The sequence below is a fragment of the Taudactylus pleione genome, unplaced genomic scaffold (assembly GCF_031769625.1).
Source record: "Taudactylus pleione unplaced genomic scaffold, aTauple2 ptg001058l, whole genome shotgun sequence".
NCBI lineage: Eukaryota > Metazoa > Chordata > Amphibia > Anura > Myobatrachidae > Taudactylus > Taudactylus pleione.
The window spans coordinates 466,529-486,542 of NW_028285459.1; the positions used below are offsets into that span (position 1 = coordinate 466,529).

The following is a 20,014-nucleotide window of genomic DNA, read 5'->3' on the forward strand; positions in this document are numbered from 1 at the left end:
TTTCGCCTATTTGAAATTTCCCCATATTCAATTACATCGACTTTTTGCAGGAGCAAAAAGTCAAAGTAAAAAAGACACGGAAATAATTTTTCGCCAGCCTTTAGCAGGCAGAAAAAAAAATGCATAATTGGGGTTCAGGGGTGCAGGCTTAAAAGGGAATACCACCTTAAAATGAAATGTGCAAAAAAAAAAAGTAAAAAAAAAAAAAAATTCGGGACACCCCAAAAAAATTAAAAATTTTGGGGAGAAAAAAAATAGGGGAATAGTGTTTAAAAATAGCGAAATAGGTTCAGGGGTATTCTGTAAGTATGCGGCAGGTGTATTCTAGAATAGGCTACTAGCGGCAGGAACTTTTTTGCTGAATATTTTAAAAATTAGTTTAGGGACTTAAAAATATGTTAGTACCCATTTTCATGCACCCCAAATTTGATGGGACCACTTTTAAAAACAAACAGAAAAAAGCTTAGTGCTCTTCTGCATCACTTCTTCAATGTCGGGAAAAAACACCTGCCGCGGCTAGTTAAAAATGCAGAACACATTCTGCAGGGCTAAACGGGGGTACCCAGACTGAACCCCCATGTCTGGACTTTTCGCCGATCCAGGTTTTGCATACTTTGGAATTCAATATGGGGAATTGCAGGCACGCATGCAATACTTTTCCGCCTGGAAAATAGGTGAAGGAGGCGAAAAGTCTGGACATTTCGCCTCAAATTGAATATGGGCATGACGCATTTTTGGAAAAAAAGATGCAAGGCACTAGCAGAGTCTCAAAGGACCAGGCGCGCCATGAGCGGCAGTCTGGCGCGACTGCAGCAAAGATGGGTGAGGACACATCTGTATATCCACAGAAGTCCTTCAACATTATAATATGGAGCAAAGACAGCTAATAGGTTTTTCACTTAATAAGAAACAATCTTAAAAGAAAATTGATTCAGTTAATTTAATTCACTATCATAGGGTAGAATTATGTTGCAAAGTTAATAATACATTTCTCAAAATAACTTGTCTAATAAAGGCTAACTTTGGTAACACTAACATTTACACTAGAGGAAAACAATGTGTACAGATGTGTCCTTGCTCATCTAGCCTCAATACGACGTGAGAAAGTCACGTGAGCGTGACTAAGCGTGTTAAGGTCTCCACCCACACCTTTCCCTGCACGCAAGTGAACCTAGCATCATCCTGCTCCGATATCAGCCCAGCCAGGATTAACACAGCCACATGGAGAAATGCCGCCGAGGACGCTCGGACAGACGACGCGTTATCATAGAGCAGTTATATCCATGCAAGGAGCAAGAGTGAGTTGCCAGCAGCTGCCGTGGTCATTTTAAATTAAGCCGCTATACCTGACCTCACTACCAGCAGTTTTAATATACGTATGTGTTGGAGCATCTGATTCCATCTGGATGTTGGAATTATAAGTAAAGAGTTCCTGAGTAAAATGGACACAGGATTACAGGAAATCCCTGTTTTTTAAGAATCTTCTTTGCTTATTTTATATAGCCCATACGATATACAAGGACTGCTTGATTATACAAATATTTATACATGATTACCAAGCTGTCTCTGAAACTTTGATACCTTTTTTACTCTGCTTGATTAAGCGAATACTGACAAATATTAACAAGCTGTCTTCACCAGTAGACTTGTCGAAGCTGGTTTAGTGGCTGAGACAGATTCAGTGTAAAAATAGCTTGGAGCGACGCCATCTTGTGAATGGCAACCAGACTCCATCTTAAAAATAAGAATCTGCACGATGCCATTTTGCGAATGGCCGTCCAGCACCATTTTAAGTTATAACTCACGATCTAAGTACAGATGGCAATGTTTTTGGTAATCCTTTTAGAAGCCATGACAAGCCCATTCTGGGGACAACCTTGCATAGAAAAATACAAAAACAACTAGAAAAACAGCTTTCTGAGAAAAGTAATTAGAAAAGACAATACACCAGGAACTGTGGGTGTTTTTGCATGTAAATGGAGAGACCCCACATGTGGACAGGGGCGCCGAGAGGGGGGGGGAGTGGGTACAGATTACCGGGGCCCGGGCTTCCTTAGGGGCCTGGCGGGGGCCAGGGCGGCGCCGCTCCCCCTCCCTCACAGCAGCCCAGCACACAGAGTGTGCTGAGCTGCAGTGGACACTGCTCGTGGCTGCTGAGCAGGAGCCACAGCAGTCTCCTATGCCTGTGGGGGGGAGCGATCACACCCCCCCTGGCTTTGAGCAGGGCTGAGGTGGCACAGAGCGCCCCCCTCCCAGCCACGCCCCCTATTACCCGGGCCCACCGCGGCTCTCAGTGGGCCTGCTTGTGGACCAGGTGTAGCTGTGGCAATTGTAATATGGCCCAGACACTTCAATTTGACTGAATGAACAATGGTTTGAAATCTGCTTGAAAAGAACTGACACAGGTATCCTAATTAGGCAGAAGAAAACTTTTAAACTCACTGTCAGACAGGATGGCACCAGCAATCGGCTGGGGGTCTCCACCCTGTTTGAGAGTGAAGCTCACTGCCCATAACACATTGCATTGCAGTTTAAAAATGTTAGTAAGGGATAATTTTATATATATATATATATATATATATATATATATATATATATTAAATCCATCATAAATAGACTAAAATGCATAAACACCGCACATTACGCACAGTTGCGCTGTTAACATAACACACATTAGCGAATGCATGATATCCTGCATGTGAACGCTGTTTATTAGCTTCATGCGTACGCATCTGCCACAAGTTAACTAGCGTCTTTTCCCAAACCCATAATACTTACACACTGCACACTCAAGTAAAAGGTTCCATAGCTTCAAAGTGTAATATCCAGGTTTTATTCATTTATTGCTAATATTGTAAAATAAAAGATTATTTGGTATCTAAGATTTAGTACATGATAAGCAAACAGTGTTTGGTGTTGTACTGATCGACTCTTTCTCATCAGCTTTCCGGTATCATCGGTGAGAAGATCGCAACCTGCATTCTCAACTTATGAACAGTAGAGATATAAAACACTAAAATGTACTTTGTAAAATTAACAGCTTAGATTTGCATGCAGGGGGGATAGAGGAGACAATAGGCTGTCGGAGGCTGACCTGTGTCCATTTGAATCAACCTGTTAAATATCCTGTAACAGATGCACCTGCACTAGGAACCAATGAAACAATGCCAAACTTTTCTATTGTATTGCTTATCCCTGTAAGGGTATAAATGTGCTTACAGACTCCAATCTGGAGTCTTCATGCTGATGCTGATGATGGAAGTTTTTTAAGGATGCCGGTAACTGGTCCCAGTGCGCGTGCGTATGTATAACTGTACCTTGGGTCTGTATAATTTCTTTGCGCTAAATTGTCTTTAGATCACAGCGTGTAACCTACTGTTTTTATGTTGAATAATATACTTTGTGCTTTGGAAACACATTTTCAAAGACTGAAGGCTTTTATTTTACTGTATGACTGCGTACGCATATAGCGTCAATTTTAGAAGGTATAGGCAGGTTTTAGAAGGTTTAGGCAGGAGCGCATAGAGGTTTAAATTCAGTATCCTTAGACTTTTAATACCTTTGTTGATACTTTGTCTCCAACAAATGGATTAAAAGCCACATTGGATTTTATTAAAAAGCAAACAGGATCTTATGTGCAATAAGACATCGGTGTTATAGTTATTGATTTTTTATATATATATATATATATATATATATATATATATATATATAGATATACACACACACACACACCACGTGTACATGAACCAGCACTCTGCTGGCAGCTGGCACCAACTGGAACTGGCTAGAGTGCCTTCCTCTAAGGGAACAAAAGCCCATACATAATCCGATAAGAACAAACAGGCGGCACTCCCAGGCTGATGTAAAAATGATTGCTAAATACACTCGTTTTTACACCAGCCTGGGAGTGCTGCCTGTTTGTTCTTATCGGATTATATTATTGTTTTTTACGCTGTTTATATAGAATCAATTGCGCAGCTCATGTTTTTCTATATGCTGTTTATATATATATAAACCTTCACAGGAGGTTTCTATTTAGCTGCAGCTAATTGTATACAGAAGTCACACCTTATGGGAAGAAGTTCAGAAGCACTTGGGAGTTAATTGTTGATGCAGTGCAATATGCCTGGCGTGAGTGAGTTGCCAGGTCCCATGCAACACAGCTAGCGTAAGATGATTATTTTGCCGAAAATGCGTCTATGCCTAACCATGGTTTTCCATTACAGACATTAAAAGGGTGAAAATATACGGACCAGTGCCCTAACCATTCAGGGAATTAGGTCCAAGCAATTGGTGGTTTATGTTGCCTTAAAAGGGGAAAAATTCTCCAACAGAATCCAAATGCTAAACAAGGTCCTTTCTGGCTCAAGTTTCCCCAATTGAGTAGTCAGTTAATAGTTATTGAAGATTCGTATTATGTCATTAATACAAAACATGTCTTGATTGTCTGGTACAGCATGTGAAACTGCATAAACCTTGTTACGCATTTCACAGGACTGCTGCCACCGTTTTTGATAAGCAATTATGCTAAGAGATATCTGTGTCATCTATGTTCAACCTTTTAGGTTATTGTTATTATTCAGCTTTGTTTATCACCACATGTGATCCGCAGCGCTGTACAGGGGGCCAATGACAAGAAAGTACTGGTTAATACAATAAGCCACAGGTTCTCAGTCCTCAGGACCCCAACAGAGCATGTTTTCCAGGTCTCCTCACAGAATTACAAGTGAAATAATTAACTCCACCTGTGGAACTTTTAAAATGTGTCAGTGAGTAATGAATACACCTGTGCACCTGTTGTGTGACCTAGAAAGCATGACCTGTGTGGGGTCCTGAGGACAGAGTTTGAAAACCTCTGCAATAAGAAATACAATTAGCATATAACACTACAACTCTCAACATAGTTACTGATGCAAGTGGGGCAAGGGGAATATTCATTACAAGCTGAAACCTGTACGCAAAGGCTAGGGCGCAACTAAAAGGTTAAGAGCCACTAGAAGAGGATACGAAGGAAAGACAAAGATGAAGTGAAGTCTCAGGCAGTGTCCAAGGAGTAAAGAGTGTAGTTGGTGAGCAAGAGTAGTAGATGCTGAGACAGGAGGGACCTGCTCATAGGAGCTTACTTAGTAAGGGGTCAGGGAGACAAACAGATGACAGGGGAGCTGAGGGTGGAGTGGGGGAGATGTAGGATGAAAGAGGGTGAGGTGAACTTTGTGACAACATAGTTAAGCAGTGAGCTGATATGCGTTTATGAACAAGTGGGTTTTCAGCACCCATTTAAAGCTATGCAGGTTAGTGGATAGTCTAATAGAACAAGGGAAAACATTCCAGTAATGGGGGGGGGAAGCACCGGGGAAATCTTGGATTCGCGAGTGAGAGATGGTAACTAGACGGGAGAAAAGGTGATGGTCATTGGCCGAACGGAGTGGGCGAGAGGGAGTATGTAGGGAGAAGAGGTTAGAGATGTAGGTAACAGTGGAGTTGGAAAGGGCCTTATACGCAAGAGTGAGTAGTTTGAAGAGAGTTCTGTAGGGGAGAGTAAACCAGTGTAGGGCTTAGCAGAGAGATTTGGCAGATGTGGAGCATTGGGAGAGGAAGATCAGTCTAGCTGCAGCGTTAAGTACAGATAGGAGAGGAGCGAGACTGGAACAGGGGAGGCCAGTATGGAGATGGTGGTAATAACAGTCGAGACGAAAAATGATCAGTGAGGTTGCTTTACTTGTGCATAATATATTCATGTTCATTTTTTTTTTTTTTTCAAAAAGTTTTTATTTGGGTTTTCAAACATTTACATAGAACATTTACATAGATTCACCTTTTCATCTGTGATCATAATTATGTTTTGTTTTGTTTAATTTTTAACTAAGCTGAATAGGAGGGTCCAGCTGAAATGTTCTGGTTTCATACAATAAAGTCATTTGGAAACAGTTATGTATCTGTTGTTTAAGTGATGTATTCAAAGTGTCAATAAAAGATTCCCATATTTCAAAAAATCTTTCTATTCCTTGTTCTTTGTGTAATGACGTCCCCATCCAATCCATTTTAAACGTGTGAAAAAGTTTGTCTCTGAACATTCGTATAGACGGGGGGGAAGAGTATATCCATTGCTGGAGTATACATTTCCTCGCTACGGCTGAGAGTATCAGTAGTAATTTTCTGCATCCTGGGGAGATCTTTGATTCTGTCGTTAAAATTCCAAAAATGGTGCATTCGGGAGTTAGTGATAAAAAATTTATTAATTCTGAAGTTGCTAATTGTTTACTTGATACCAAAATCTTTTAATAGTGATACAGTCCCAGAGACAGTGGTATAATGTTGCCTCAGAGCTAGTACATTTCGGACATTTTGCCGATGTAGAGATACCAATTAACTGGCTACGAGAGGGTGATAAATAACCTCTATAAAACACCTTAAAAAACATTTCCTGGTATGTGATTGCTGAAAGAACTATTTGAGTATAGGAGTGTCTGTAGAATTTTGAATTCACTGAGATCCAGGAAATGTTTCTGCCATCTAGCTATTCCTGTTTCATAATAACCACTATAATAAGGTGTTTTGATTATTTTATAAAATAAGGATATGGCTCCTTTAGAGTTTCCTGGGGTCTGAAAAGCTAGGTCTAGCCGATTCAACCAGTCCATGGGAGATAGTAAAGAAATTACTTTGACTGTGTAATGTGCCTGTAAGAAGGCTAAATTATGAATCCGTATAAAGGGAAACTTAGTATGAGCTTGAGAAAAAGTAAGGACACGATATGTGTCTGGGTTTGTTAGCTGGTGAATTTCATTTAATCCACTAGAATTCCATGAATTGAAAAGAGAGGAAGCTAATCCATTCTGAAAATTTACATTACCCAAAAATGGAAGGAACAAAGAATGAGATGCATTTAATTTCCATTTTTTGCGAACCGTATGCCAAACTGACCATACCGACATCAGTAGAGGATTATCTAATATTTCAATGGAAATGTCAGATTTATTTAAGTGTAAAAAACTAAATAGTTCAAGTATTTTTAAGAAAGGATTTTTCTATTAGGCAATTAGAGTAAAAATTGGAATGCAATATCCAATCTTTGATATGTCTACATACCGCTGCTTGATTGTATATTTCCATATCTGGAAAATGAATTCCCCCTTCCAATTTATCTCATTGGAGTAGCTGGAGACTAATTTGAGGCATCTTTTTTTTCCAAATAAACTGCCTAAAAGCCGCGTCTATTCTTTTAATATCTGCTTTAGTGAAAATTACTGGTAGAACCTGAATAGGGTATAATAATTTTGGGAAGGTAATCATTTTTATAAGATTTGCCCTACCTAGATAGGACAATTGTAAGTATTGCCATCCATCTAGTTCTTTAATTGCTTTGTCTATAATATGTTTGACATTAAGAGAATATAATTCATGAATATGTTGGGGTATTCTAATTCCCAGATATGAAATTTCAGTGTCTGCCCATTGCAGTTTACCAAAATCTAAGTTGTTTTTAGTAACAGATTTATTTAGAGCCATTATTGTAGATTTAGAGTAGTTTATTGTAAAACCTGAAAATTTACCAAATTCCTCCAGCCTCTCTAAAAGAAGGGCCAGGCTTTCTCTTGGATTGGAAATATATAATAAAAGGTCATCAGCAAAAGCTGAGACTTTAACTTCTGTTTGTCCCAGAGAAATACCTTTAAAAAGGGTCCATGACTGCAACGTTCTTAATAGTGGGTCCAATATTAAGTTAAACATAGGAGATAATGGACATCCTTGTCGCGTTCCCCTATACATTGCTATAGAGTCGCCCAATAGACCATTAATGAAAAGTTTTGTATGAGGAGAAGTATATAAATATTTAATCATCTGTATAAAAAGGGAACCGAATTGTCTAGTTTTTAAAACTGTGTATAAATATGGCCATAGCACCTGATCGAACGCCTTTTCGGCATCTAAACTCAATAATACATTTGGTGAGTGGGTATCAATTGAGGAAGAATATCAAGCCGCCACCGCTAATCGAACATTTTGAACTATGTGTCTACCATGTGTAAATCCTGTCTGTTGTGGTGATAAAAGGGAAGGTAGCATAGATTGTAAACGACTTGCAAAAATGGTTGCTAAGATCTTATAGTCTTGATTAAGGAGGGTTATAGGTCTATATGAGGACACTGATTCCGGGTTTTTATTGGGTTTTTTAATATTAAAATTGTATAGGCATCATTGAATGTAGGATATTGAATGGTCCCTTTATGAATCTGTTGAAAAATATGTTTAAGAGATGGGACCATTTCTTCTTTTAGTATTTTATAGAAATTCCCATTAAAACCATCTGGTCCTGGTGATTTATTAATTCTTAGACTATTAATAGCAGATAGGATTTCCTCCTCATCTATCTCAGAATTAAGAACTTCCCTTTGCTCCTCAGTCAATTCAGGTAGCTTGGCCTCCCTAAGAAAGGAGTTTAAAAACATTGGATCTGTAGGGGAATCTGTATAAAGTGAAGCAAAATATGATTGAAAACTTCGGGATACATCATTCGTTTTAGTTACAGTAATATTCGTTTCTGGATCTAATAATTTTGTTATGAATTGTTTTTTTTCTTGTTGTTTAATCATATATGCTAATATTTTACCCGATTTACCTCCATGACGGTAATAAGTGTTTTTAGAATAATCCAGCCTAGTCTGAGCCTCCTTTAATAAAAAGGTTTCTAAAATCTGTTTATGTTTGAGATATAAAATTTTATTGACAGCAGTCGAGAATTGAAGATAATATCGATAAGACTCTTTTAAACTATCACGTAGAGACTGCAATTTTTCTCTATGTGCATGATTACTTTTGGCCACATATGAGATTATATGCCCCCTCATCACTGCTTTTGAGGCCTCCCAAAAAAGGACCGGCTCATTCCAATGTTCTAGATTGTCGTCTACATATTCTCTCCATTTATTTTTTAAGAATGTTTAAAAATCATCATTCTGAGATAAGAATGAAGGAAATCGCCAAAGACGTGACGAGTGCCATGTATCATTTCGGGACAAATTAAAAAGTATAGGGGCGTGATCAGAAATAATAATAGATTCTATGGTTGCATCTGTGACTCTTGATAATAAAGAATCAGCAATTAAGAAGTAATCTATTCTAGTGAATACATTGTGTACATGGGAATGGAAAGTAAAATCTCTACCAGTCGGATTGTGTAGCCTCCATAGATCAATCATGTCATGTCGTGTGATTAGAAAATCTATTCCATTCATTTGATGTTGAGATGTACTAGGGGCACCAGTCGAATTATCTAATAAAGGATTATGGAGACAATTGAAGTCACCTCCTATAATTAAATTTGTAGTGTCATTTTTCATCAATAGAGATCTTCTTAAAAAAGGCCAAATTTGGGGTATGAGGTGTATATATGTTAAGGATACTTAGCTTCTCACCATTGACTGTTAGACAAATCAGAAGAAAACAGCCTTCCTTATCCGCCACCACCTTATCTATTGTGTATTGAAGATGTTTGCTGAATAATATGGCTACACCATGTTTCTTTTTTCAAAAGAGGCAGAAACACACTCCCGGATCCATGTACTTTTAAGTGTAGTTTGTGATCCTCTTAACCAATGTGTCTCCTGTAATAAAACTATGTCAGGAGTGTATCGTTTAAGGTGCATTAGAACCTTGCGTCTTTTGATAGCAGAATTCAAGCACGCCACATTCCATGATATGAATTTGATAGAAGAGGAAGCCTCCTGAGTGACTATCCTTGTGTACCTAGTATTGGTCATCATCCTATTCTGATTCTAAAAATGGAAAGCTTGAAAGGCAACCAATTAAACATGAGCTCATCCCAGCAAGCAGGACAAGTATAGCACAATAGTACTCTCAGCCGCAGCGAGGGGAAAATAGGAATCCACAGATGAGTTGGGAAAAACAAAAAAAGGGAAAGGGCAAGAGAAAAGTTGGGGAAAGTGTGATAAATGAAGTAGAAACATATTGTGTTGTCTAAAAATAGCAACATCTTTACCATAAACATTTGAACAAATAGTTTGCTTTACCAGAACCCCGCTCCACCACAAAAGAGGGCAGCATTGAGGCACCAGCAAACCAACAATACAGTAAATACAAACAAGAGAGTATAACAGTTTCATCCATTTGGAGGTGGATTCGAGGAAGAATGATTGAGTGGAATATCAAAATGAGCTCTAGCTAGGTCAGGGGTTTCAAACATCATTGGTTTTACCTCTATGAATACCCTCAATTTAGCAGGCTAGAGAAGAGCAAATTTGATGCTTTGTGTAAATAAATGGTTACAAATTGGGGTAAATTCTTTCCGTTTCAGTCACACATGAGCAGAGAAATCCTGAAATATTAACAGTTTAAAGTTACGTACTTCAAGAGTGAGTTTCTTTCTATAGGCTATTAGTATATTTTTTTTATCGCGGAAGTTGAGGAATCTAGCAATAACTGGTCGAGGACGGGATTGAGTAGAGTGGGGACCTCGATCCGGGCCAATGCGATGAGCCCTTTCAATCAGTACTGTACCTGAAGTAGTAGGGACATTAAGAACTTGAATTATGTCTATACTAAGTAGATCAATGAGGTCAGCACCTGTAATAGATTCAGGGACACCTATAAATCTAAGATTATTGCATCTTTCTCTATTCTCGAGGTCATCGATCTTCGAGGTTAGAAATGTAATTTGTTGATTCTGCGAATCATCAGAGTTTTGCAGAGATAAGATCATGTCTTCAGCTGAACTAACACGCTGTTCTACTTCAACCAATCGTTTAGTATGAGTTTCCAAATGGGACAGAACCGTATTTAGGGTTGTTTGTATGGCATCTAGTTTTTTTTCCAGATGAGGAATTAAAGGTTGAGATTCCTCTATAGACTGAGAAGACATAATAGGTGACGAGGAAAGCTCTTGTGATAAAGAGGGAGTTTTGGGGTTTTGAGGGGAGGTATTTTTAACCTCTTTTACTGAGGGAGTTTTAGCTTGTGATACCTTCGTCCTGACCATTGTATCAGTCGGAATTTTGTCAAAAAATTTGTCCATACTATTATTATTATTATTACCAGTTATTTATATAGCGCACACATATTCCGCAGCGCTTTACAGAGAATAGTTGGCCATTCACATCAGTCCCTGCCCCAGTGGAGCTTACAATCTATGTTCCCTATCACATGCTCACACACATACACACTAGGGTTAATTTTATGTTTTGGAGCCAATTAACCTACCAGTATATTTTTGGAGTGTGGGAGGAAACCGGAGTACCCGAAGGAAACCCACGCAAGCACAGGGACTCAGCTAGAGACTCGTTACCACCTTAGGAATATTTGTGAATTATACAAACTCCATACAAACTCCACACAGTTAGGGCTGTGGTGAGAATCAAACCCACGACCTCAGTGCTGTGAGGCAGTAACGCTAACCATTACACCGTCTGTGCTGCCCTGGAGCCAATAATCAGCTAGAGACTCGTTACCACGTTAGGAATATTTGTGAATTATTACATTATTAGTCGATGTTTCAATGGAAAAAGTTTTGTAGTTTAGCAATAACAAAAGCACTTTTATATCCGTGAATTAGTATGATGAAAGGGCAATAATTGAGTTTAAATGTAGCATATAGTATACAATGTGGAGATATCAAATAACAGGAATCACTGAGAAATCACTTGTAATGATTTAGGAAATATAACAGTGTTACTAAATTTTTAGGGGAAACTTTGTGGTCAGTCTGTTAATCAGAGAAATTGCAAGTAATTAACCAATAGTAACACTAGATGGCAGCAGGGGCGTAACTAGAAATTTGTGTGCCCCATAGCAAAAATTTTTAAGGGCCCCCCCAACTTGTGCTGTCCCACTATCTGTATGTCCTGCATTGCGCTGTCCACCCCGCCCCATCTGTATGTCCTGCATTATGTGGCCCTCTCCCTCACAATGTGTATGGAATGCAATGTGCTGTCCAACCAATCTGTATGATCTGTATTAGGCACTACACCCCCCCCCCTTCAATCTGCAGTGTGTAGTCCCAGTTGTCTATGTTTTCTATATTGTGCTCCCCACCCCTATCTGTAAATTTTAGATTACCCCTCATGTTTTGTATTGTCCTCTCTCCCCCCCTTTATGTCTTATATTGTTCTCCCAGTGTCTTTTATTTTCTTTGTCCCCTCCCTCATGCCCTTTGTGTGTTGTATTGTCTCCTATCCACCCTTCTCCTCAATTCCTTGTTCTGTAACCCCCCCCCGATATGTTACCTTAGTGTTGTGCTCCTCTGCACTGTGAGTGCCGCTCCTTCAGGTACCATCTCTGGAGATGTCAGGCGGCAGCGTCATGACGTCATCACCTGACGTCTGCTCCGCCGGGACATTGCGGCCAGTCAGCAGGTAGACTGTCAGGATCCGGGGCACCTAGCTGTGGGAAGGGAAGGGGAGGACACTGAGTGAGACGAACATACACGTCCACCTCCTAGCTAGTGCTAGATTATTATGCGCGGTCCGCATTCACTGTCACTGATAGTAGGTGATTCGTATTGTGGGATAACAGTCACCTGAGTGGGTAATTGTTAATCCGGCCCTGGGTGCAGAGGGTACTTGCTGGGCCGGCGGGCCCCGAAGCTGCCGGGCCCCATAGCAAGCGCACCCCCTGCACCCTCTATAGTTACGCCACTGGATGGCAGACTAAAGGCCCCCATACATCAGAGATGGATTGCAGCAATCGTGCAATTTGCAATCGATTGTGTATAAAAATCTGCAATGTATGGGCTTCACAGATCGTAGATTGCAACCAAAAAGTGATTGGAATTGTTTAATCAGATTGTCCAACATGTTGGATTTCACAGATCGATTGGGGCTGTAGATTGCTAGTGTATGGACATGATCAGCAGATTTGCAGACCGCTTCTAGCAAAATGATGGGCCTTTCAAGATTGCCAGATCTGTGTTTGCTGCAATTGATCTGCAAATCACTGAAAAAGATCTGTAGTGTATGGGCACAGATTGCTCAATTGGGAAATCCTAAGATCGGGCAATAAATCTTCAAATTGTTCTATTGTGGTTTTCAAATTGCTGATGTATGGGGGCCTTAAGCTTGTAGACTCTAACTGAAATAATCAGATATTCCCTATAGCACACAGTTAGTAAAGCTTTAACCAAGTGAGCAACTAAATAGTTTTCTTATATCATCAGACAAACTTATATTGAAATCTAAGCCACCTCTTGGTTTAGACTGTAAAAATATTATTTTGCAAGGATACTGTATATAAGAATAAAGATTTAATTATTCCTTTCAATAGTAGACTAAGTCAGAATTTTAGTTTCTTTGAACATTTGCTTCTATCTACCTCTGAGCTATCAAAAATACTGAACCAGCTATACCACAGAACTTAGATCCTAAACTAGTTCAGGGAAGTATGACTTCATAGAGAAACTGTTGTCTCTCAAGCAATGATATACCAATTACATTCACAGCAATGGGATTATATATATACACAGGTATATATTGATATATCAATCTACCCCAAAGCCTCAGAGGATGAGTGTTCCTTCTCCGATTTCCACAAACACCGCAAGGTTTAGGGAACTGAGTGTCACTCCTGCTCCAGCAATGTCCCTGAGGAACAGGATCCAAGTTTCTTCGTCTCTTTGAAGAAAGGCCCTTTGTCAGTATCGTCACCAGGAAACAGTACATGTTTGTCAAGAACGTGAGGACTCACCAGCAGTAGCAGTGTCTCCACCTTCACCCACCACAGCCGAGTTTGGCTCCAGCGTTTTCCCCGCTGTCCACCACGGCCGCACCTCAGAGGGAATTCTTTCGGAGACCACCGGTCTGGCAGTCTCAATCCAGTCACTCCTCATCAGCACTCAGAGTGAGGACACACAGTATCTCCGGGACACCAGCAACAATGCGGACACGGAGCAAAGCAGCAGGGGGTAAGGTTCACGACCAACCACTTCAGGTCTGTCCACAGGATCTGGAGAGGGGATGTACCAGTGGTGAATAGGCGCAGCAGGCAGTCAGACGGAGCCTAGGGCTCAGTGACCGGGGATCAGAAGCGCATCCAGAAGTCACCGGACCACCGGGGAGAAACCCGTCCTCGGCCACAGCACCACCAGACACCTAAAGCCCAGCCGAATCCCGTCAGCAGCAGCGACTTTACCACCTCAGACCACCGCGTCAGGAGGGAGAAGCAGCCAGGAGCCCCGAAGTCTAATCGTCCGGTACAAGCATAGGAGCCTCGAGTCACTGCACAGGTAAGTCTGTGTCGATTTTTCCGAGTCTCCACCGAGCCGTTAGTACCTGTGGTGTCTCCGGACACTCAGCCACCGTCAATCAATATTTAGGGGTGGTTAACCGGGGAAACAAGGACAGGTCGATGGTATGTTTCTATAAGGAGTTGTTACTCGGGCCTCTCAGTTATGGTAGTGAGGTCCCGTATTCGCGCCAAACAGCATGGCGGTCATGAGCGCCTTGTATGTAAGGCTGAAATCCGGGGATTAAAAGATGCTCCGTCCACTATTATGAGCTATATCGATGCACCAGAGCCCAAAGTATGTATTTGGTCACCAATAATCAGTTTAGTATATCTTTTAGAGACCTGATGGATGTCGAAGTCTACTTAAGTGGAGGCGCTGCTGTAAAAAGCGGCCATGCACGATGCTCCGCCCCCGGAAGTATAATTCATGTTAATGAAGTTTTATTTCATACACTGGTCCAGTAATCATCTTTATGTGTATCTAATAGCAGTTCTCTTTCCTTTTTCATTGATACTATTGTGGGATTGACGTAGTTCCCCTTTCCTAAACTGCTGCTTGTAGGCACCATTATTTGAATCATAATCTATATAGAGGTCATCACGCACTATAAGGATTTTCTTTTTCATTATTATCTCAAGCCTAATAAGACAGTAATAATGGACTTGTGCATATGAATATTACGAAGCAATGGTAACAGACCATCACATCAAAAGAAATTGATGGAGGAAAAATCACAATGGTTCACAGATGCGCAGTGACTTGTAACATGTTACATGTAGTACAAGCCAAGCTTGATGTTTAACAGCCGAATTCAGCTTAATGCTCTCATACCATCTCATGGTGACAAACATCGGAAAGCCAACAAATGGTAAAAAAGCTACCATCAGAAGAAAAACATTTAAAGTCTCAAACCATCAATGTCCATCACTACAAAACAGTACAGGTCACTAAACTAATATGAAGGATCCTCGAATTTACTATAATGACTCTACACCTGTACACAGAACTTCGTCCTGTACAGCAGTGTCTCCCTGTAGATGCTCGTCATTTTTATCCTCTGTGACCGGGAGATTCAGACTCCTCTTCCGATGTGCGTAACATATATATCTGAAGTACAAAGCACATGTATTACCTACCAAGTAGGAGTCGCATTTTGTCATTGTCAACAAAATAACAAATTGCTGTTGCCTAATAAAATAAAATCTGCAACTGTGTTGCAGCTAAACTAAATCCCATAAAAAAATATTAAAACTTTTATCATTTAATTGTTAAACATCAATGAACAAAACAATATGAATGTAATAATCATTCTATCTTCCATATTATGCTATGGAAGCAAATCATTACCAAAACCACTGCTATCAGCGTAAGCAGTTACAAAGCAGGGTTTTAATTTCATTGCAAAGAGCCAAATATATGAGGGATAATAGAAGATATTTCAGATTGAAGGTCACACCTCCATATCCATGCTGTCACCTTTTATCTCTCCTTACTTCCTCAACGAGTATCTCTTTACTGGTCACTTTTGTGACCAACAGCCGGCCCCGACACCAAAACCAAGATGACCAATCACACGTTACCTCTTCCATCAGCGCAGTGGAAGGGAAGCGACGTCACATCCATTTCTCCTGAATGCGTGCCGTTGTCCCGCCTATAGAACGCTGAAAACTCGTCAGGGCCCTGTGTCTGTCGTGTAGGTTCGCTGGGTACGTGCACTATTTTTCATGGATGTAGAAGCAACCTTTGCTATATGTTAGAGATCGCGGCCACCACCTATACTTACATGTTCGATTCCTTATCCGGTGCAGCAGATACTGGGGAATTAGTATATTTCCTATAAACAACGGAATATGCGACTTGTACCCTTTCAGCTTCTGCTTCCATCTGACCCCGTGCAACTCTCTCCCCTGTCTCCACGGCCATATTAATAATGGGGCATTTGGAGCTACAGCTACAGACCTCCACATATAAAAAATAGGCCCATAGTCATGACAGCATGATGTTGACAGGCCATTTGATATAAATCATAAGAGGTACAATTGTATTTCTATTTCCCACACAAAAATTTGCTTTTTTTTCTTCTACCTATAAAGGGAGACATTGGGGCTGAGAGAATAGGTGTGTACACGCCCACATGGCATTGGCCACACCCACACAAAAATGGTCGCACTTCTCAGCTTTTCATAATAGGCCCTTGATCTTTTCAGCTCCAAGCCCATGTAGTCCTAAATCCAGCCCTGCCTGTCTCACCCCCTGCCCCTCTCAGGAATACCCCTTTCAGATCGTAAATTTTGGGTCGCACCCGGGTTTTGTGCACGAGTCTATCCCAGGTGCAACCCGCCTGAAACCCATTTTAGACTGGCATAGCGGTGTTACATAAGCTGGTGCTTGGAGAGGATCTCATCTCCAAGGGCCGGCTCTCCCTATGCAGTGAACGGGACCCGGGTTACCCATTCACACTGCACCATTAGCCGGATTGAACTCATGTTCAACTCTGCTCGTTACCCAGGTTGAAATGCTCAACCCAGGATATTTCAATTTGGCCCTGTCACACTGTGCAGTAACCCGGGTTGCTGCGCGTTAATGTGTAATAACCCGGGTTAATTGATGACAATGTGAAAGAGGTATTAACGATTCACTCGCACTCTCACCCCCTGCACCACTAAATTGCCTGTTTACCTCTCTCACTCCCTGCCCATCTCTCTGAAGGCAGGTACTCACTAGACAATATGTCCGATACTGCGGATTGGAGTGAAATCTGGTACATTGTCTAGTGTGCACAGGGGCGTCGAGAGGGGGGGGGGGGCGGGTACATATTACCGGGGCCCGGGCTTCCTGAGGGGCCCGGGTCTGGCGCCGCTCCCCCTCCCTCACAGCAGTCCAGCACGCTGAGCTGCAGTGGAGACTGCTCGTGGCTTCTGAGCAGCAGCCACAGCAGTCTCCTATGCCTGTGGGGGGAGTGATCACACTGATCGCACCCACCCTGGCTTTGAGCAGGGCTGAGGGGGCCCAGAGCGCCCCCATCCCCAGCGAGCAGCGACGCTTCGCAGCGCTGCAAATAGGGGGGGGGGTTTGGGAAGGGGGCGTGGCCACGCCTCCCACGAGTAGGCCACTCCCCCTATTACCCGTCCCCACCGTTGCTCTCAGCGGGCCTGAGTGTGCACCCATAATATGCGCGCTCCCGCAGGTCATTAGTGACATTGCCTGTTGACCCTACTGCAGGCCGACAGGGGACGTCCCTTACATTGTCATGCTGCAGTATGCAGATTGTCTTGTAAACCCCTCGTTGGAGGTGGCATTGACAAGTGTGTATTCACTTGCCACATGACCGGTCCCTTTACCCATGATGGTGCGCTGGGTACATATCGGCTAATGTGTACCCAACTTAAATGATTCCCTCTGTCACCCCCTGCCCCTTTCTCTAACAGATTACCTCTCTCACACCCTCCACTCTCATTGGGGCGATTCAATTCAGCGCGATGCTGGATAGTCCCAGGAAGTAGTTTCCAGAGCTATTCAACACCGCGCTGATAAGCCTGACTAAACAACTTAAATTTGAGAAAGGCTGCGCGTTTAGTCGCGCTAACCGGCATTCTCCGACTAAAGTTCTGGCTGCAAGGCTGTTAGCAGCGCGCTAAGCTGAAAAACAGCATCGCGGGCGGCACTTTAGTTGGATTTCTGCTCCTGTAGTCTGGCTAACATTACGGTGAATTGAATAGCTCCGAAAATTCCTTCCCACTTCTATTTAGCATTGCGCTGAATTGAATCGCCCCCTCTGATTCCCTCTCTCACATCCTTCCTACTTTCTATCTGCCCTGGGAAGGAGTCGGGAGCTTCGGGTCCTGGCTGCATTGCAGTGTAAAGTTCGCACCAGCCGTCAGCCAATCCTGACTCGCGGACCGGCTGCCAATCAAAAGAAGGGGCGGCTTTTGAAATCTGGCGCCGGCCGCGAGCCACTGAGAAGCTGCCACCTGGCAGCATCTCATTGGTGGTCCGCGATTGGCACGCGGCCGGTACCAGATGAAAAAAAATTGGCAGCTGGTTCCTGATCTGGGATTGGCTGGCTCACAGGGCCACCCCAATCAACATGAATCCCCAGCAGGACACATCTCCACACAATGCCGCTGCTGTTCCAGTGCTGGGATCCCATACTCGATCCCAGTGCTGGTAAACTCTCTACTGCAGCAAAAATGAAGTGGCAGTATGTCGTACCGCCGTATAGCTCCCCACTTCGAGTACTGATCATACCTCCCAACATGACCCATTCCAGGGACAAAATCCACTGTTCCTGGGCTTCCCTCTTAATTTACGATTGTCATCACCTATGTTGAAACACTTTTCTTTCTCCCAGAGGGGACAGCCAAGTTGGTGCAGCAATGGTGGATGGTGTGGAGGCGTGGCAGTGTGAACATGGCCCCACCCCCTGCTATGCAATGTTGAGATTAACTGCATTGTAAAGCAGGGAGCACGGCTATGATGACTCGATTCAGTGGAAAATTGCATCGTGACCCCCCCTCTGAACGCCCACTGTCAGTAGGTAAGTAGCGGGTGACCTCTCTTGTGGGTGACCAGGAGCACCTCACGAATTTTGGGAGTCACCTAGCCATGCCGTGAGAGATGGCAAGTATGCCATGAACAGAACATTTTGTCCATCCTAGAGTGGATCATGTTTGCAGGCATGCACTATGGTGGTTATGACTTCTACATTCACATGGGTTTGGTATGAAATACCGGCAGTTCAAATCCCGACAGCAGCATAAGTACCCTAACCCTCTCCCCCCAACCCTCTTATTGGTGCCTAACCCTTACCTCCCCCAGGTGGTGCCTAACCCCCCCCTCCTTCCTAAACCTATACCTCCTGGGGGAGTGATTTACCCTAACCACCCCTCCCCGTAGCCTAACCCTCCCTGGGGGATGCCTAATCTCCCCCCCGAGTGTGCCTAAACCTAACCCCTTATCTCCGGGAACAGTGATACTTACCCGGCATCCAGACGTTCGGGATTCCGCCGCCGCTATCCTGATCTCATTCGGGATAGCGGCGTCAGCTTCTTAACTACTTCTTCATTCACATAATTGTGGCACAATCTGAGGTGGAAAGAGCCACAGATACCTCTGCCAAGATCAGTAGCTGTTGCTATTACTCAGGCTCTGGGCCTTGGCGCAGTACATGTACAGTATGACAACCATAATTCTTACATGAGCGGTAGTCTGGTACATTTAATTTTAAATAGGAGTGTCAGATGGTTTGTAGTCATAATGTCGACATTCAGAAAATTTAGTGCAGAGAAAATACCGCTTGCTCTGCCTTTTCTTTTAGAATTCAATGGGGGCTGCACACAAATAATATTTATATAGAAAGAAGCTAAGCACTCCAAAAACTAACACCATCTCTTCCTTGGGAACATTCTGCGCATGCGTGAGTATGCATTGTGCACTGCAATTAAAGTATGTGTTGAGCATCTGCTGTAATAGCTAAGTTAACTAAACAGGCCCCATAATCCTGAACCCATACATTTTAGTGCAGAACCATGAAAGTAAAAGAACAGTGCAATAGTGTATACTGGGCATGATTCAGAGATTGACGCTATTTGTGAAAATATGCTAATGCTGTAGAAGGCGCCGGAGGACAAAAGAAGCCCACTGCTGGCATCGCATATCTGAGTTCTGTGTCAGGAGATGCCTCATTGGATCATCATCGTGACCATCTGTCATGGCATCATCCATCTAAGTAAGTTTAAGGCTACTCAGAATGGCCGTCTCATCTCCATAGGCGAG

At 42.4% G+C, this 20,014-nt stretch overlaps 1 protein-coding gene across 1 annotated transcript in view; it reads right to left on the minus strand.

Annotated features, from left to right (window-relative positions):
• The window catches only part of LOC148453941 (presenilin-associated rhomboid-like protein, mitochondrial), a 110,014-nt gene extending 97,699 nt beyond the window's left edge, over positions 1-12,315 (minus strand). Inside the window, exon 1 of the mRNA XM_088461467.1 lies at positions 12,243-12,315. Coding sequence (XP_088317593.1) covers positions 12,243-12,292 — 50 coding nt within the window. The 5' untranslated portion in view covers positions 12,293-12,315. The remainder of the gene's footprint in view (positions 1-12,242) is intronic.
• Positions 12,316-20,014: the final 7,699 nt, after the last annotated feature.